The sequence below is a fragment of the Olea europaea genome, chromosome 10 (genome assembly GCF_002742605.1).
Source record: "Olea europaea var. sylvestris chromosome 10, O_europaea_v1, whole genome shotgun sequence".
NCBI lineage: Eukaryota > Viridiplantae > Streptophyta > Magnoliopsida > Lamiales > Oleaceae > Olea > Olea europaea.
In genome coordinates this window covers 40,288,190-40,309,269 of record NC_036246.1, presented here as the reverse complement: position 1 = coordinate 40,309,269, position 21,080 = coordinate 40,288,190, and the positions used below count along the sequence as shown (strand labels likewise).

Here is a 21,080-nt window from a genome sequence, read left to right as displayed (position 1 = left end):
ATTGTTTTTGATGAAGAAACTTTTTCTTATAAAAATCTTGGTGTTCTTCACCAACATAACTCTGAAACAGAAAATATCACCACATTTTCAGATTGGCTTGACCAGCCAATCACAACGTGCAATGCACAAAATCCCATATCAATAGATAGTTCCCCACATGTCATTGAGCTTCCTATCTAGATAGGTTATGATACTTCGCACCATAACACCACTATTGCTCATGATGTGGCCACTAATGACCATGGATCTCAGATTCATATCTCTGATCCATTGCATGTTGAAGACTTGGCTGCCACTTCCATTACAACATCTATTTTACATGATCATTCATGATCACCAGAGGTAAATCAGGTATTGTCAAACCAAATCCTAAATATACAAATCTGCATAATGTTACCTCCATTCCTCAAGAACGCAAGACTATTAAATCTGCTTTAAAACATGAGGGATGGGTAAATACTATGAAAGATGAATTGCAATCCCTCAAAAAAAATGAGACTTGAATCTTAGTTCCCAGAGAACATAATATGCATGAATTGGCAGCAAATGGGTTTACAAAACCAAGCTCAAATCTGATGGCACTTTAGAACGCCTAAAAGCTAGATTAGTAGTTAAATGATATAATCAAATAGATGGGGTTGATTACTATGAGACATTTTCTTCAATAATCAAATAAGGTACTATATGACTTGTGCTTTCAATTGCTACTTCAAAAAATTGGGACATTCGTCAATTAGATGTTAAAAATGCTTTCTTACATGGTTCTATCAAAGGAATTATTTTTATGGACCAACCCCCAGGTTTTGTCAATTTAAATTCACCAAATCATGTTTGCAAGTTACAGAAAGCCTTATATAGTCTAAAACAAGCACCATGAGCATGGTTTTCTCGCTTTAGCATGTTTTTAATTAAGTATGGTTTTTCTTGTAGTATTGCTGACCCTTCTCTTCTTTACTATAAAACAAATCCTATATTTTAGTTCTCCTTTTATTTGTTGATGACATGCTTCTTACTGGGTCTAATACCATGCTCTTAAACTCTTTTGTTGTTGCACTTCACCAAGAGTTCGATATAAAGGATTTGGGTTTTCTTCATTACTTTCTTGTTACATGTACAACTAATGGCTTACTTTTGTCACAGTCTACATATGCCCTTGATATCATCAAGCGAGCCCAAATGGAAGGACGTAAGCCTATGAATACCCAAATATCCCCTAAATACAAACATTTGGATGATGTAACTCCATTTCATGATCCTACACATTATCACAGTTTGGTCGGCGCTCTACAGTATTTGACTTTTACTCGACCTGATTTATCCTTTAGTGTGAATTTTGTCTTGCAGTTTATGCATTCTCCCATGCAAGGCCACTATCAACTTGTCAACAGAATCATCAGATATGTCCATGGCACCATTACCTTTGGTCTTCACATGTGCAAACAATCGACTCTTAATCTCTATGGCTTCTCTGACTTTGATTGGGCAGGTTGCAAGTGTAAGTATTATGCCCTAAATTCAATCGATTTAGGTTGTAAACGCTTTTAATATGTTTAATGCATTTGATTTTGGCGAGATCTATTATTTANAATCGATTTAGGTTGTAAACGCTTTTAATATGTTTAATGCATTTGATTTTGGCGAGATCTATTATTTATTTAAATTAATTTTGCGATAAATAATATTAAATAATAGAATCCGAAGATCCAATTTTAAGTGATATGTTGATCACAAAGAGTTGTGATTGTGAGATACAAATTACATATAATTGGATCTTGAATAAACCGTGGTCGTAAGTAATAACGAGATACGGATATCGTTAATACAGTTAGACCATCACGTGTGGCATTTCTTTTTTTTTTTTTACAAGGTGTCCAATTATAGACTAATCCTTGGGTCTGTGATCCGGCCCCTCTTCACACAGTCCGGTTAATCGCAGGATGTGCCTCCAACTGGCCAGGGTCCGAGCGCTCCCCACCTGATCTGACAAAGTGCCAAGCAAGCCAATCCAAGTTGCACCTTGCTTTCCAAGAATAATCATTGCCTTCCAAGTTCCCACTTGCCTTCCAAGAATAAATCCTTGCCTTCCAAATGTTCCCTTGCCTTCCAAGAATAAATCCTTGCCTTCCAAATGTTCCCTTGCCTTCCAAGAATAAATCCTTGCCTTTCAAGAGCCCCATGTTTCGAACTCACGACCTCTGCTCTGCCAGGTTTGACAGCGTCCGTCCTTTGCCAGTGGAGAAGTGCCCTGGGGGGCACGTGTGGCATTTCTTACTTGTGAAGTAAGTAGCTGATCTCACGAGCTAAAGTGTGGTGACACTTAAATGAACACGTGGATGTTTTGTTATAGAACAAAACATTGGAGACCCGTTAAGAGATTCCACATAGATAACTATTTGAGTGTCAGTGGTTAATCTCTAACGTTCGGTAATGAAATTGGTCCTACAACTTGAGGTCATCATAGTACTTTATATGAGGACAGTCATATTTTGACGGTGTTGGATGTTGCTCTACCAAGGGCCGCTAATACGACATCGTTCGTGTATGTCAAGAACCATATGAAAGTTGTGAATGATCAATAGAGGATTCGTCACTCTTAGATAGTAAGAGATTGTGATCTGCATTCATTTAATTAAGTCAGTAACGAAATCCTTGGCCAAGGTGTACATATAAGTCGAAAAGAGTTTTCGACTCATATTGACTTAATAGAAAAATGAAAGGTATGATCGATAATCGAGATTGACACACTTCCATATCTCGTAATTGATCGGATCATATTGACGAAGGGATTATAATTTCATGGTAAACGAACAATTTTGGTTTTGTCATACCACGTGACATTTTCCGTCACATGTGTTGCCCTGATACATTGCTAGATGTCAATCTGGGACGACGAGTGTGAATCTGTGATAAATTAAAAGAGTGTTTAATATATCAGTTTGATTATATCAAAATAATATTTCATGTCGTTAGATATCGTGGTCAGGAACCTAATGGGTCACACACAAAAGAGAATTGATAGGTTGTAAATTCCCAATTGATTAATTTAACAATCGTTGGATAAATTAATTAATTGGATTTGTTATTTATATTCCTGAATTAATTAATTGGATTGATTAATTCATGGACCGGGTTTAATTAAATGGATTAATTAAACAATGGACCGGACCGGACCGGGCCGAGCCCGTTTGGGTTTATATAAATACATGACTAAGGTTTGAGGTCCATAATGTTATATTATTCTTGTTGGCACAAGAGGAAAACCTTAGCAGTTGCAGTCTATTCTCTGTGTGGATTTCATTGGAGGCTGGACAATTGGACAGCTGTGGGAGGCAGATTCAATCTGCTAGAAAGGAATAACGCGAAGGAGTTTGCAAATTAAAGAAAAGGTATATTTCTTATCACAGTTTTTATCTAAATACAAAGTTGAATCCTGAATGGAAATTGAAATTTTTTAAATTTCGCTGTGTATGTTTAAGTAAATTCCCAACAGCAAGGACACTAGACGATCAACTTCTGGCTTTTGTAAATTTCTTGGAAGCAATATTATCTCCTGGTCTGCAAAGAAGCAAGCATCTATTTCTCGTTCAAGTTCGGAAGCTGAATACAAATCCATGGCTAATGCTACAGTTGAATTATTATGGCTATCTTATCTCTTGCATGACCTTGGAATCCTTCAAAATCGTCCACCGCTATTGCTAAGTGATAATCAAAGTGCTCTTCATATGGTAGCCAATCCCGTATTTCATGCACGTGGCAAACACATTGAAATTGACTACCACTTCGTCAGAGAAAACGTTCAACAAGGCCAACTCCGTACTAGACATTTACCATCCAAGCTACAAATGGCGGACATCTTTACAAAGCCCTTAGACAAGCCAACATATGAATTTATTCGGCACAAATTAAGCCTCATTCCACAGCATAATTTGAGGAAGGGTGTTAAGAATACTGAAATTGTGGAATCCCCTCCATGCAAGGAAAGTCCAGCAAAGAATAAAATTGTGCAATCTCCTCCATGCAAGGAAAGATCAGCAGAGAATGAAATCATTAACAAGACTACACAAATCAAGGAAATCACTAGACAAAATGCTAATCAATTGATTTGTGTAAAATGATTTATTTCCTTCTGTTTACATATAAAAGCTCTATTTATAATCCAGAATTATCTCTCCGTCATCAAGGAGAATTACACATAAAGTCGTACACCTGTAATATCCTTCTTGAATTATCTGGTGAAAGATGTTCTATGAATTTAAGATGGCTCTTTCTTTCTCTTTTTCTATCTCCAACTTCCGTTAGATGGTTGTGTGTTCATTCAATCCACCAGGATCTATGATCGCCTCAAAAGATCCAATATATACATACATTATTGGACTTTTTGAATGACGATCAAGAATGTCTCATGAAAATTGAACATTTGTGCCTAACTCATTTGTTAGGACAAAGCCACCACTACCACCCCCGAGCTATCCTGATCATTGCTCCAATTCATACACATCGCTCCCTCCTAATATGGCCTCTCTTCCTCAGGGGCGGACCCAACCGTTTTGGGTTGTAGGGTCAAAAATTAGAGTCGTGCTACAGTATCCACATGAATGACCGCGGGGTTGACACAACACACACACATGAGATCGGGATTATTTTATTCATGGGGACCCCGCTGAGCATGTGAGGGCGCGGTCACTTGCGGGTTGATCCTCACAGGTTGTGCTTAGCTGCAAAAATTAATGTGTAATTTTTTCAAAACAATATAATATTTATAAAAATAAGTTAATACGTATTTTGACATCTTCAAAATGTCTTATAATTCTATCATTATCAATATTGTTAAATGAATTTTACTACATGTATAGTTTTGTTTACCATGTCATTTATGGATGTTGAGCTAACGACGAGTAAATCAAATTGGATGTAAGAAGTAAATGAAATTTAAGTTTAACAAAAAAATAATTTGAAAGTAATTCAAATTATATTTAACCTGTAACGAATTTAGAATTTTTGACATCATATTTAATGTAAAATTTTCTAATAAAATGATGTAAATTATATTGTAAAATTTATCGTGAAAAAATAATAAACATTAATAAAATAATTGATCTTTTTTTAAAGACGAGTTAAACGTCTCTTTTAATATATTGTTTGACACATATTTAATTATTTTCGATATCTGTGTGGACCATTCGATATAACTACGATGTAGTTCTCATAACGAACTTCTAGATGATGTAAGCGATTTGTAGATTTGGATAGTATATGATTATTGACAAATTTTAAAAGTTAGCATATTATCAAAATTTTCGAAATACTAATTTGGAACGGCTTACTTTGATATATCGTATCTTTTACTATGGTTGATCATTTTGCACACCATTAAGAAGCGAAAAACTAGGTCATAAGCGCTTAGAAATGATATTAAGAATGTAATATTTCGATTTCATTTGGTATGTATTAAAAATGGGTCGAAAACGGGTTAAAACGACCATTTTCTGAAGAGAGAAAAAAAATGTGGGGTCATCTGAACCAACATGACCCCATGTGGGTCCACCCCTGCTCTCCCTCATCCCTCAAGCCATATTGAAAAATTGTCTTAGTAGCTCCCTAATATCCTCCAGGCTATAGCATAAGCCTTCCCAACTTTGAACTGCCTTTGCTGTCCCGCACAAGAAACTAGCGAACCATCTCCACGCCCACATCTAGAACATCTATTGCTCCTCCCAATCTTCCGGTGCAATAAATTATTACAGGTATGTAGGGAAAAGTAAATACACGCCATAAGAAAATACGAACCATTGCCGTCCTCATTTTTAAAATCACATATATAATTTTGAATAATCTTGAAAGAAAGTGGTGATTTTTTTTTTTTATTTGGTTGAAAAGATTCTGATCCAATCATATCTCATTACAACATGTAAACTCTTATGTAAACCATTATATATATGCAGAACAACTGTAAAATTTTAGATGTCAATGACATCCAATATCATTCTAATAGTTTAAGAAGTGAAGTATTGAAATTTGCAATATGTTGAATGCAATCAATACAAGTCTCTTGAAGATGCTTTTTACATTGCAAAATTTTCCTTTTACAATTTTGAACTATATTTTTTTATTAATAAAATATGGTACTTATAGTTGTTTAATTTAAAAATAAATAAATTCATACAATCTAGAATTTTATTAAACTCTTCAGTCAAATAATCCACAGACTAAATATGCACTAAAAGACTTATTTAATTACATTCAATCATTTTGTTGTATTTTCATGTACTCCAGAAATGCCTTCCCATTGAGCTTCCGAGAGAAAAACTCTTTGACATAAGTCTCCATTTTCATTCTTTTATAGATTGGCTGCTGAGTTGTAATTAGAGAACGTGAGGGTCCCACTTCTGCTTCGTATTTAGTGTTGAAGAACATAGCCATGGAAATCCTCTCTTTAACTGCATTCACTGTAGCCCTGTGCTCAATGCTACTGTACAACCCATTGCTCAGTATCTGCATCCATGCATGCAGAATTTAGGACTTGTGTGATGAAGCTTAAGATAAAATCTTTAGCAGATGTTTAGCATTACTGATGACACTTTCACCACGTCTTTTCTGTTATGTGATACTATGTTTAAAATATTTGAACTTTTTCCAATAACCTTTTTTTCTATTGATATCTATAAATGAAGTAGACAAGAGTGAGCAAAAATGGTGAATACATTGATCGGCAAATCATTTATTTGCTACATTGGTACATGTTAAACCACTTTAATTTGTGAGAAAATTTAAATGGTTTTATAGGAAATAAACTTAGTTCTTGATATTTTACTTTTAGACAAATTTATTTCTCATCAAATATTTTACACCTAGAATTTTTATGGACGGAAATAATGATAATTAAGAGCTTGTTCATGAGACATTTTTTGAAAATTATTTTAAGTTATACATTCCATGGAACCAATAACTTTTTCCAGAAAAAATCACTTCAAAATTTTTTTTTATTTAATTATAGTCACAGTCAACATTCTAAATATTGAAATTAGGTTTAATAATTGAACTTGGATCAATTTCGGACATTGAGAGTATCCATTGACAGCCAAGATCAACCCCAAACTAATTTTATAGTGGCACAATTTCCCAATTAATATTACTCTAATATATTTTGTCAATCACTTGGATCCCTTTCGATTCTTGGCCACTTGGCTAAATGTCCAGACCAAGCTTTAAAATATTGATAACAATTAAAAATTGTGCATAAAGTTTGGTGACAAACCTCTAGAATGTCTCCCAAGTTAACAACAAAGGCATCTGGGAGGAACTTTACCGGCATCCAAACCCCATCTTTCTTGACTTGGAGCCCTTCAACTCCATTAACTTGCAGTAGAATTGTGAGTCCACTGCCGTCGGAGTGTGGGGTCAGCCCGATAACTTTCTCCGGCCTCAGACATGGAGGATAGTAAGTTATCCTCACCGCTTGCATCCCATCGTCGAACATCTCTTCTACTTCTGTTCTTTCAATATTTAGGGCCTCGGCCAATAATACAAAAAGATTCATGGAAAGTTTTTGCAGATTGGACATGTAATCCTCCAAGGTTTCCCTGCATGAATTGAACAAAACTATATATAGGCAACAAGAAGTGTGCACTTTTTTAATAAATAGACGGCAAGATGAGACTTGAACTCAGAATCTCTGTGTTTGAATCGCCTCTATTTTTTCCCAATTAGACCACCATGTTGCATGTTTGAATAGTAATGAAAATAAAATATACTAGACATAGGAGGGAATGAGCTCGAAAAAGCTTGCCACCTTTAGGGCCTGTTTGGGCCGGATTTTTTCACCAAAAAAATTGATTTTTTTATTGTTATTTCACTATTTCAGCCATCATATTTGAGTTCTTCTCTCACAGATAGACCCCACTTTTCTCCTAACGATCAAAAAATCAATTCTCAAAATCACTCACAAACAGGCTCTTAGTGCATATCAATTCATATTTTACTAAAGCGTGTTGCACATAATTTTATAAATAGGTAGCAGTAAAAACTGAACTTCAAATTCTTTTGATCAACTACCTAGTTTAAAAGTTTAAGACTTTAGCGAAGAAGCGTCCATATTCTAATGAGTGTGGTATGTGTGTATAAATGAGAGAGAGGGAGAGACCTGAGTGATGAAGGGAGCTCCGGCAAAAGATGAGGTTTCCTTCTGTTGATAGGGTTGACGATCATGTAAAATCTGTCTGCCCAGTCAACTTTTTGATCTTCAGAATGAATAATTGTTTGCCCGTAACCTTCAAAATCTCCTTCGTTTACCTTGTATTTTAATCTCTCTTCCAAAGGAAGCTTGTAAAATTCTTGAATCTCATACTTCAATTTCTCCACCAATGAAGAATCCACTCCATGGTTTACCAACTGCAATACCAGAATTATTTCAAAAGAAATAAAAAGAATAGAAAAAGATTCATAATTTCTCGAAGAAATAAACCTGAAATATGCCCCATTCTTTGCATGTTGAGTGCAACTTTTCGAGCTCGAAAATTTTGCTTGGTCCAGAAGAAACAAAATTTTGCATGTCAATGGTGGGGATTACAGCAAAGGAATTATCCTCCAATGAAATTGAGGTTTCTTCATTCACAAGGTATCTTTTGGGAATTTCATGAATAGGGTTTTTAACAAGCTCCTGAATACTTTGTTCAGCCATGGCTATGGTGAAAATGCAATAAAGTTGGATGTATTTATAGATTGAACATATACCTATATTGCCTATAATTTTGTAAAAAAAAAATATAATTATAATTAGAAAAAAAAAATCTACCGACTAGAAGATTGATGGAAAAAGAAGATTTCAAACTGAACCGCGTTGAATTTTAAAAGACATGATTTTGACGTTTAATCCAAGCATTAAAATTCATTTGCCAGGGAAATTTTGAGCCAATTAATCCAGCCCCCACCCCTCCCAGACTAAGATATTTTTGTGTTATGTATACTCGTATTTATCTGTATACATAAATATATACGCCGACAAACTTCAGAACATGATTCACTCTGCTAATTTTTATTTCATTATTGGATGATTGGATCCAAGTCCTTAATCTTTCGTTACCTTCTGTATTTCTACTTTAATTCAAGTGAAAAAAACAAAATGTCATCTCAGTATATATATGTCTTTCACACACATATATATAGACACGGACTAGACACAGTGACTGGCCCATTTCAACAGACAAAAGTTGGTCGGAAACCCAAATGAAATATCAGAGAAACATGTACGATGTGAAGAAAACCATGTAACTATCAAGAATTGAGAATGTTCCAATATATATCGCGTGAAAATCATTTCCATGTTCACTGTTCAGTTTTCTTTTCTTGATTCCTTATTTTATAAGAACTTGAAAATTATAAAAGTATTGCTAAGATAAATAAATAAACATTTTTTAATATCTCGTTATCTGTATTTTTTTTCTTTCCTTTAAATAGATTCAAACTTATTGAAGATAAAAAATTTAAATAGATACATATAGACTTTCTATAATAACTTGGCTTGTTTGGCCGGTGTATAGATTAAAAGTTGATAAAAAATTTAGTCAAAGTTAATAATTAATTTTAATTATATATTCCAACTAATAACTTTTAATCATACATTTTATCTATTTTTATTAAAATTTACTAAAATTTCAATTTTAATTTACACCAAACATGGACTTAATATATATATATATATATATATATATATATGTAGTCAACTGGCAATATATAATTAAAACATCGTGGTTGTTTATTTTCTTATTATTAAACCTGAGGAGTGCCTAACCTCCTCTTTCTTTCTTTTTTCTTTATTTTATTTTTTAAAATATCGTGGCGTTTATTTTGTTATTATTAAATTTGAGGTTCACCTTTTAAAGATGACTAGCTAGCCAAAGTTCTTATGTTGATTAATAATTTTATAGTTAATTAATATGAGATTTTACCTTTAATAATATAATTTTAAGGGCTGGTTCGATAGTGATTATGAGAATTGATTTTTTGATCGTTAAAGAGAAAAGTAGATCCCACTTGCGAGCAAAAAAGTAAAATATGACGGTTGAAATAGAGAAATAACAATCAAAAATTGATTTTTTTAGGTGAAAAATTGCTAGCAAACAGGGGCTAAATTGTTCTTCAATGTTGTCGTCAACCATATCAACCAAAAAGCTTAGTCCCTATTTGGTGTCCATTTTCTTAAAAAAAAAAAAAAAAAACATTGTTTTGAATAGTGAATTTTTGGAAGATGTGTAGTTAAAAAGTAAAAAAATTTTAGATTTACGTATAGAATATTTTATTGCATAGTTAAAAATGAATAAGTAAAAAAATAATTTAAAAAAATGAGAGACAAACGGGAACTTAAACTCATATATCTTTAATACAATTCTTCGTATGTATATCAAATTCATTTTATGATTAAAGATTGAACACATAAATAATCTCTCATAAATAGGGAACGCACACATATTTTGCCTAAAACTATGATTAACCATCTTTTTTGCAGGTCATGCGTAACCCCTTCTTGTTCCTTTTATTTTCTTTTCCATTATTAATGAAGCAACTTATCGAAAAATATTTAATTATGTTGTCCCGTCACGTCACGAGTCATGACCCAATATATTTACTTGGAGAAAACAACGTTTTTAAATTGAAATTTTCATGAACCTCAAAAGAAAGCTAGTGGCATTAGATAACTATGGAACTGGTCCACATGAATTATATAATATGTATTAATCTCGCTATCGTGCCGGCTGTAGTTGACTGGAGGCACCATTTTCCACCTAACATATTTTACACTATATAAACGTGCTTGATCGTGGAAATTATTTTTTTAAGAACGTGATTTGCGTCTTGACTAGGGCACCCTAATAAATTATGTAAAGGAACTACCGACGTGCGAACTGCTGGCAGATTAAAATCTTCTAAAGTATTGATTATCAGTCGTCACTGGTGATGAAACAAGCTATTGTTTAAATTAAAAAGGGAAATTAACAAGAAAATAAGTTTAAGAAATTAGCAAATCAAAATGTTATATTTGAAAACTATTTGAATGATGTGTGATATGTTGAAAATTTACAAAAGAAATTGCGTATTTTGAAAGTTTAAAAGACATATAAGAAACGAATCTCACGTTGAAAAGTTACTCTGATAATAGTGTTAATAGATATGGTACCTTGCATCATCATACCACTAAATTTGAAATATTACAAATATATTCTCGAACTTTTGTAGTACATCTGTGTGAGTTACATAGTTAAGGGCTCGACTAGCCTTTTTCAACTATTGATATGAACTTATCGAAAGCTGATGATTAACGAAGCTTGAGTAAGGAATTTTAAGTGGATTCTCTTATTTCTTTCTCCTCAATTTCTTATATGTTGCAAGCACATCCAATTTCATTTTTAAAAATCGATATTCTATTGGTAGAATATTAATATCTAATATTATATTTTTAATTATTTAAGGTGTGTTGGTTGGTTTGGGTGACAAATTATGTTCTAAAATTAACAAGTAACTTGTATTGGGGAAAAAAAATTAAAAAATGTTGGCAACCATCATAGTCATCATTTAAAAAAAAAAATATTTATCTCTTAGTGCATGTTTGAAAAAAGTTTAAATTATAATTTTAATTAAAAATAATCATATATTTCGTAAAATCCATAATTATTACCCATGTTTTGTAGGATCCATAATTTATTATCACTCCCAAGCAAATAAAAAGTTTATGTCTAGAAAGTTAAATAATTTGACTGACTTTCAAGCAAAGTCAAACCTGCTAATGATATAAACTTTTATATTGAAGTCTTAAATTTATTTATCCTCTTTCGAAGCATATTTCTTTAAATTAGAGTAAAACTTGAGTTGATGTATATTTGGTAAAGCTTTTCTAAATTTATAAGTTAGTCAAACATTATTTTTATCAAATTATAGTCTTATACCCAAAGTTTTTGCATATTTTTTATCCACATTTTTTATATGCTTTATATTTCTAATTATAAGCGGGCAGACTATTGCAAATTTTGGACAAAAATAAAGCAAAGCAAGCTATATTAACCTGCTTATTGATTATGTACCAAAAGCATATAGTACATAAATAATTGAACGTTTGAACTTGAATAAAAGAAACATTTTCTAGTTATTTCTTGACATTTATTTTCATCAAATCAACTTTAGGTTGGAAAAATCTAAAACATATACCCGCACTATGTTACTGCTGCAATGATATCAATGTGACATTTAGTCTAATATAATTTAAAAAGAAGAAAAAAAAAAAAGGGAAAAACTTAAGCCTTGTTTGAGCCCATTTTTGGGGGAAATGTGTTTTTGAAGAATGTTTGCTTGAATTTATTTTTTATTTTTCAATAAAATGGGGCTTAAACAAGAGCTAAATGTCTTATTTTAGAAAGTTGTACAACAACAACAACAACAACAACAACAACAATAATAATAATAATAATAATAGTGGAGGCTTAATTTAATTACTAAAAAAATTTTCACACACAAATATAATAATTTTAAGCCCCGTTTGATAAATATAAAAATTCAAATTTAAATTAAATCAAAGTCAACAAATAATTTTAACCACATATTTTATGGAACCAACAACTGTTCAACCATACATTTCATCAATTTTTGTAAGGATCTATTAAAGATCTGATTTTAATTCCATCAAAGGTTAAATATAAAAAATAAAATTTTGTTATGAAAAGATAGAAAAAGAGAAGAAAATAAGGAGAAATCAATAGACTTGTATGTATTTTATTATGATTCAGAGCCTTATATTTATAGATAAGAATCAGGGATACAATGATAATAATTTATATGGTTGCAAGGGTAAAATTGTCATTCACTAACAAACCCTAATAAACTTACCATTTACAACACTTCCTTTTAAATGACACATTATAAAATATCTGTCTCGTTAAAACCTTATTTGATAAAAATTCAATGAAAAAAAAATAAACGAAAGAAAAAGAGTACAGTTATTTTGGAGTATTAAAAAAATGTCGCATCTAGCGATGTCAATGGGCCGAGCCGAGCCGAGCCGGCTCGTTACCCTACGAGCTCGGCTCGTGCTCGGGCTCGGGCTCGTCAAAAAAAAAAAAAAGCTCGGCTCGGCCCACGAGCTCGTGGGGCTCGTGGCTCGTTTTAGGCGAGCCGAGCCCACGAGCCGGCGAACTACTCGGGCCCATTGCCACCACTAGTCGCATCATTAAAATCTTCCTATGAAAACCCATTGGGATAAAGCCTAAGCGAAAGAAAAAAGAGTACAACCACTCCCTTTGATGTTGATCACTGAAAATATTTGCGTCGATGCATTCCAATCTCATAAACTAATTTCTTGAATGTAGATATTGACAGTATTTTTGTGAATAAATCGACTACATTGTCTCTTGAGTGAATTTGTTAGATATTGATATCGCCATTCTTTTGAAACTCATGTATATGAAAGAATTTCAGAGAAATATGTTTCGTCATATCACCTTTGATATAGTCTCCTCTGAGTTACGCAATACAAGCTGCATTGTCTTCATACACAATTGTTGCACTATCTTTTATTGAAATTAACCCGCACAATGTTTGGATATGATGGGTCATATTTCTCAACTATACACATTCTCGACTTGCTTCATGGATTGCAATAATTTCAAAATAATTTGAGGATGTGGTTGTTAAGGATTGCTTCACAGATCTCCATGATATAGCTGTTCCTCCACGTGTAAACACATCTAGTTTGTGATTTAGTTTTATGTGAGTCAGATAGATAACCTGCATTTGCATATCCCACTAAAGCAAATCTCAACTTTTGAGAATAAAATAATTTAAAATCAATAGTACCTTTTAGGTAACGAAAAATATGTTTAACAGCATCCAAATATCTTTAAGTTGGTGTAGAGTTATATCTTGCAAAAAAATTTACATAAAAAAACTATGTCAGATAGAGTGCACTTTATAAGATAAGTTAATACTCCAATTGTATTAATATACGTACTTCAAGACTAAGAACTTTTTCTTCATCTTCAAGTAGACGAAATTAATCACTTTTCACATCAAGTGATCGAACAACCATAGATCGGCCAATGGATGTGTATTTTCATAAAAAAAACGTTTTAAAACCATTTTCTGTATACGTAGATTGATGAACAAATAATCCATCTGCGAAATGTTCAATCTGCAATTTGAGACAGAATGTGGTTTTTGCCAAATCTTTCATCTCAATTTTTTTTTTCAAATAATCTGCAGTTTTGTTGAGCTTTTCAGGAGTTTCAATTAAATTTAAAACATCAACCATAATTGCGAATCCAATATTTATTTTCTTTATGAAAACATATAGGCGAACATCGTCATTTTTATAGACCTCCTTTAACAAATATTCAGTAAGGCGATTAACCAAAAGTATCCGAATTATTTAAATCCATATAATGATCTTTGCAATTTAATTGAAAACATGATTTTTGGACATATATCATTTGAGTTATGCTTCGGGCATATTAAAGCTTTTAGAGATAACATTAATAGTTATGCCAGATGAGTCATTACGCATTTCAAATTTCATGTATCATCAAGATAACATGAAATTGACTCGTGATTTCATTTACAACGATCTTTGTAAAATTCATTATGTTGAGAGTCGTATATTATACATTACAACTTCATTTTTCTCATTTCCTTTTCACATAGTATTATAGACTTTTAGATTTTTAGACTATAGATCCAAAAATTTCATTTTTTCTAGTAAATTTAACTTAGGATTGCGTTCCTTTTATTTGGCAAAACATTACTTCAATCGATATATTTCGATACATTTATTACGATACCTCGTTATTCATAATATAATGTAGTACCTCGTGTAAAAATATTGTTGACAACTCTTTTTTCTTTTTCGATTTTATTTCTTTTCCCACAGTGACATAACTTATTTAGATATCTCAATTTTCAATATATTAGATACGTGAACCTCTTCTGGGGTTTTATAATTTGTTATGTCTAAATACTTATCAATAGTATATGCTTCCTTAATGAGACCATATTTGCTAATTGCTCCATTTTCGTTTGAAAATTTTTTGTATTATAATCAAACACCATCACACTTCAACTGTGCCATAGATATATCAAATATAATGCTAACAAATTGTCCTCGTAGGACATCAATTTGTGTTGGAGCATTTAAAACTGGTGCATGAGATATTGTTTATCTATTTGATCGTTAGATACATCTAAATAAATTATCTTTCGAATTTCTGATTCGAATGATGTTTTGTGAGGATTTAGATAATAATGCACTTATACATTACTTTTCAACTTTTTAATCACATTCCCTGAATGCTGAGAGAATTGTCCAATTAATTTGACAATCGTTTTTTCAGCTTTATAAAATATCACCCATTTGGGATAAGGGTTCAAATTATGCATTTATCCTTAGTGTTCTTTACTTTTTATTTCAGTGCAATGTGGTAGATTAATTGCACTATCAAATAATATGATGAAGAAATTGGACTCTGATTATAAGTCAATTGTAACATGGAAAACTATGATATTGGCATGATGTGTAATAGCATTCCCTAAACAAAAATTAATTGGAGGCATTAACAAGTAATAGTGTTAAATCATATATCGACATCTCAACTAACAAAATGATGAGATTTATGCCAACTAGTATTAATAAGACAAGGTCATGATTATATAATTGGAAAATTATCCTTATAACTTGAGAGCAATAATTTCGCAAACTTTATGTTGCAAACATCATGCAATCATCTAGTATTTGTATCAAATCTACTAAATACAAATAATATTTAGATTGCCAACATGGAAGATAATGAGGCCCATTTATTACCCTGATTAATTTTAAGAAATATAGGGAATTCAATCCTACTTTAACCGGTGATGGTTAATGAAATTTTTTTTTTTTTATGAAAGACAACAAACATCATATAAGATTTTATTGGATTGAATAATCTTCTGGTTCTTAATTGAATGTCCATTTAATTTTTTTATTTCGCATCACTATTGATCCAATGATGGTCCAACTAGTCATGCCAAATAATAAAATCAGATTGAATTTCTGATTCAATAAAAAATATAATTCAATTATTTAATTTAGAAGAATATGATTAAATATTATATAATCATATATCATTCAAGTATTCAAAGTAATCAACGTCTTTATGACATTAGTTATATGTTTACCTTCAGGGATAAACATGAATTCAAAGTGATATATTTTTCGAAACATGTGCTACTTCAAAAACACGTTGTATTTTATTGTTGTTCAATCAAAATTAATATATCAATATTCTTCTAAAATATTTAAAATTATAATTCAAGCTCTTCGAGAGCAATCAAATATTATTATAATAAATTATACAATAATATACTCTTAAAGAGTAAAAATATAATTTATGTTGGATTGTAGTAATTATGTTTTTCGAGATCAAGTAAGATCTCATTAAAATATTAATGAAAACTATAATATGTTATTTTAATATCACATTATATTTTACTATTACTTTTTCAAGAACAATAGATCAATATTCTTCTGAAATATGAAAATTTTTAAAGTCATGCTCTTCAAAAGCAATAACATATTATTGTTTACGATAATAATTATGTAAGGATTTATCCTTCATGAGTAAAAACTTAATTTTATGTTAGATCTTATATCATTATACTCTTCAAAAGCAATAAAATCTAACCAAAACATCAATATTTAAATACATATGAAGAAAAATGAACATGCAAATAAGTAGAGTAGTTTAATTCATGATTTTACATAGAACCGATCAATATTTTTCAGGAATATTGAAATTATACAATCATATTCTTTTGGAACAACTAATATTCTTTTTAAAAAATATTAATAATGTTGTGTTTTTTTAGGAACATCAACACAAATTTTTCATATTAAGTTGTGTAGTCTTCAAGAGCACAACGAGATATACAATCTTCTAAAGTATAAATACAATATTTTTCTTGAATATTGATATTAACGATTCATTTTACCTTTCGAGCTAAATAATAAATTTTGTGCCCTACATGAGTAACAATAAAATATTCTTCTGGAATATTTAAATAATGTGTGTTGTGTTTCTTCGAGAACATCAACACCATATTATGTTCTTCAGGAGCATCGAGTCAATACTTTTTTGGAATATTGAAATTGTAATGTCATACTCTTTATAATCAATTAATACTTTTCTAGAATATTAATAATGTTGTGCTATTTCAAGAGCAACAACATGATACATTATCAATTTAAAATTTATGAAAGAACATCTACAAATATTCAATCAAATTAAAGAATATTGATTGCCATATAAATGAGATATGGATTTATATATAAAAATTAATTATCAAACATACATTAGGAAAAATAATCTCCATTATAGAAGTTAACAAAATTAACTAAATCTTTTATTGATTAAATTTTTTACCAACATGCAAAAGATACTAATCATCCATGTGAATTTCACATGTACAGAAATTAAAGGTAGAACTAATGTATGGTAGATTCAATAGGCGGAATTAATACGTGAATAATATGTGGAAAGAATGATTGTAAATGAATTAAAAATCATGAATTAATGTGTTTAGATTACACATATAAACGCGTTTGGTACGCGTGATATAATTCTGCTTAAAAAATTACTGCCTTTATTAGACTTGGAAGAATTAAGTGTTCATACTGATAACATGTTATGAAAAAAGATAAAAAGAGCCCCCAAGGCACATCTCCAAATGGTAAAAGGGGAGGGTGGAGAAATTCAACTTTGCTTGAGGCTGCTGCGTCAAGGGTTCGAATCCTGAAATATGGATTTGGCTCTTGGGTAAGTGCAAATGTACAAGCAGCCTTCTACCATGTACCCTTGGAGGCATAACCTGCTATTTACTTCCCTCACGATACTCCAGGGCAAGGGTGCTGGGGGACCCTTAAGGTTAGGGTTTAACCTTTAAAAAAGATAAAAAGAGAAGAAAATATGGAGAAGTCAATAGACTTGTGTGTATTTTATTAAAAATCAAAGTCTTATATTTAAAAGTTTTTAATCGAGATACAATGATAATAATTTCTAGAACTGTAGGGATAAAATTATCATTCATTAATAAATCCTAATAAACTTAATATTTACAACAAAATTCATATAATGTTTTCAACCCTACTTGACGTCCAAGGCCCACATGGACCCTGGAGTGGTAAATTTATCCTAATGTTTTCTTCTTCTTTTTTCACCAAATTTTGATGGGATCTGAAACCCACTGGCCCCACATGACTCCACCATTAGCAATTATAAATGATTGGACAACATGATTATCAAAGTGACTCTCATGTAGTATGATAAGGTGCTATTTATCGTCATACCTCACTCACTTGTAATATGGGTGTTGAGATTGTCGACATTTTAGTGACTCTTTCTATTATAAGCACATGTATATAATGTTCATAATTGAATACTTGTTTTATCCCTTCAATTATTGATACAAGCTCATCATAGGGTGTTAATTCAGTAAGCTTAATCATAAAGTCAAGATTATACAATCACGAATAATGGTATTCATGATCCATGATGGGATTTATCCATTGGGTCAGTCTAGTTGATTATTTGCACCTAATTTTGGTGTAGCATTTATATTAGTTTGTTATTTGACACAATCTAGAATTACGGGAAACAAATGTTTCAAATAACAAGCTGTTCTATAAAATGACTATTAAGGTTGTTGATTGTGAATAGCACTATTCATATACTCAAACCACTTGATAAAGTAGTTGGTCATATACAAACGAAATATATGAACTGAATCGTTATTTCTCATCACAGATTTTTTAAATCAAACTTTTTAATTACGCACTCTTTTGTACCTAGGATAAATGTTGACATGATTCAGTACAAATTAAGTTTTTCAAAAAGTAAGTTAACATTTACTTTCTCGAAAAAATAAATATTTTAGTAACTTTAAAAATCTTATTTAATAAAATAAATAATTTAAAAGTTATTCTAACTTATTTTTAAGCAAGGCAAATGTATTCACAGTGGAAACTCTTATGTTCGGGTCCTAAATTCTCTTATCCTCTTTCTAAGCGTGTTTTCTTCAAATTTTAACATACTGAAAAGGTTTTTTGGATTTCTCATTAAAAAGGAGACAAAAATTTGAGAGTGTCGTTAGGTTGCTTATTCAATTCAGTCAAAAAGTAAAGTTCATGAATAAAATAGGAAAAAGAAGCACTTTGAACTACTTTTCGAGACCTGATAGTTTAAATGAACGTTGGGTTACACAAATATAAAACGTCAGTTTAAACACCTCTAAATGAAATTATGATTATAAAATGACTACTGTAATCATTGACTATGAATATTATTACTCTGTAAGACGTGAATATGTGAAAAACATTTTGTTTTCTATTTCTTCTTAACATTTTTTGATTAATAGTAATAAACAATACGCCTTGACATTTAATCTATTTAATTAACTTCCACACCATTAAGACAACTATTAATAGTATTAAATTAATAGTATTGCTCTCATAAAAAGTCACTAATATGTACAATTGAAAACATGTTTTAACAAGAAGCATTATTATATACAATGAAAAAGTCTTAAAAATCATAATTAAAAATAAAAATAAAAATTCAACAATAAGCAATATTATATGCAATTAAAAAATCAATACTATATACCATGTAAGCAAAACGTTTCAGCAGTGAATTATTTTTAGCAATGATCTGTGAAAGTAAATTAAATTATTATGAAATATAAAATGGCATAGATCATGAACTCAAAATTTTAATTCGTTCTCATTATATAGCCAAATAAAAATCATTAATAATAATTCATACGTAGAACAGCTTCATAATTCATTCTCAGTTAATATATAAAATGCTATTAATCTTTTCCAACGTTATTTTTTCCCATTTCAAGAATGTCTTTCTCGGATTAGTTCTCCTACCCCCACCATCCCCTAATGTATTTATAATTTCAAGATTATAATATTTATTCATCAGAGCTTGGTTGGAAGATCTTGAAATTGTACTGGGTTACTGTTTGGATAGAGTGGGTTTTCGTGTCTATGCATGCGTTTCATGTATCTGCCCGTACTCTGTATTGTCTTGTGTAATTTTTCCTATGGCTAAGCACTCTTATAAGTTGTGTGTAACGGGTTATTGCTTTACAGATTATGAGTATTAGAGAAACAGTGAACTCAGACCGTGAGAGGCTCTCAGTTACCACATTTTATAGCTCCAACCTTGGACATTGTATGTAGCTTTGTTGGAACGAATAATCCATCAGTTTTTCAACGAATGCCCATAGAGAAGTACTTTAAGTCTTACATAGATTTTATGAAGTTGGAAGTTAAAAAAAATTGTTACAAAAAAGCTAGAATAGGCAATAGAAAAATTAAGAACAAAAACAAGAATACACATAATTACGTGGAAATCCTAGATGGGAAAAAACATCGGCAGAGATGGAAAAAAATTCACTATGTAAAAAATGAATACAAGAGAAGAGCGGTTGGACGACTACTCCGAAAGGCATGATGAAACCCTATGGTAAAATACAATTCAACCAAGCACACGTGATGCAGGAGGATCCGAGTCAAGTGATGCTGATTTGTCAGATTGCACGATGATGGCGCTGAGATACCATGAGATGGCGGATCGGCGTAAAGATGGAAAGTAAATCACCATTTTTCATTAATTGGGAGATTTTGACGCGTCTTTGGTAATTTGGCCATAACTTTGGCTACGGTTATCGAAATCGCTATTATGACCCCAATTCGGAAAGCTCTCTTCGGCGCGCACGTCGTGGCCACCAAGCTTTGCTTGGTGGATGTCAATTTCGAGCCCAAAATCCACTGTTTTCCTTTCCAAAATTCAATTTTAAGTTATTTTTTACTATTTATGGTAATATTTAGTTTCCTTTTTTCTATATGTTAGAGAACTCGAATTAAGCCAAATTTTTGGAAACTTACTTCTTTTACTTAATATTTTATTTTGGTATAATTTCGGGATTTTGCCATTTTTGGTAATTTTCCAATAATTTCGTATTTCGCAGCTATTTAACCCGGCTTGTGGGTTCGTTTTCAGCAT

The 21,080-nt window shown here is 31.3% G+C and overlaps 2 protein-coding genes across 2 annotated transcripts; one reads left to right on the top strand and one right to left on the bottom strand.

The window, feature by feature from the left end:
- The first annotated feature begins 1,002 nt into the window (after positions 1 to 1,002).
- Positions 1,003 to 4,115, top strand: LOC111400656 (uncharacterized mitochondrial protein AtMg00810-like). The gene is made up of 3 exons (XM_023028053.1): positions 1,003 to 1,486; positions 2,971 to 3,022; positions 3,491 to 4,115. Exons 1-3 carry the CDS (start codon positions 1,003 to 1,005, stop codon positions 4,113 to 4,115), a joined length of 1,161 nt encoding a protein of 386 aa, XP_022883821.1.
- Positions 4,116 to 6,156: 2,041 nt separating this feature from the next.
- Positions 6,157 to 8,700, bottom strand: LOC111402249 (codeine O-demethylase-like). Its single transcript, XM_023030415.1, has 4 exons — positions 8,462 to 8,700; positions 8,141 to 8,388; positions 7,256 to 7,580; positions 6,157 to 6,492 (listed from the first exon to the last, which is right to left on the bottom strand). Exons 1-4 carry the CDS (start codon positions 8,675 to 8,677, stop codon positions 6,241 to 6,243), a joined length of 1,041 nt encoding a protein of 346 aa, XP_022886183.1. The 5' UTR covers positions 8,678 to 8,700; the 3' UTR covers positions 6,157 to 6,240.
- Between the last annotated feature and the right edge of the window lie 12,380 nt (positions 8,701 to 21,080).

Excerpts from the sequence above, each read along its gene's own strand:
- LOC111400656 (XM_023028053.1), top strand. The coding sequence starts at position 1,003 with ATGCTTCTTACTGGGTCTAATACCATGCTCTTAAACTCTTTTGTTGTT. Across the intron at positions 1,487-2,970 it reads CTCTGACTTTGATTGGGCAG|ATATCGTGGTCAGGAACCTA; the intron begins GTTGCAAGTGTA and ends TCATGTCGTTAG. Across the intron at positions 3,023-3,490 it reads CAAAAGAGAATTGATAGGTT|CAAGGACACTAGACGATCAA; the intron begins GTAAATTCCCAA and ends AATTCCCAACAG.
- LOC111402249 (XM_023030415.1), bottom strand. The coding sequence starts at position 8,677 with ATGGCTGAACAAAGTATTCAGGAGCTTGTTAAAAACCCTATTCATGAA. Across the intron at positions 8,389-8,461 it reads AAGAATGGGGCATATTTCAG|TTGGTAAACCATGGAGTGGA; the intron begins GTTTATTTCTTC and ends CTGGTATTGCAG. Across the intron at positions 7,581-8,140 it reads GAGCTCCCTTCATCACTCAG|GGAAACCTTGGAGGATTACA; the intron begins GTCTCTCCCTCT and ends CAATTCATGCAG.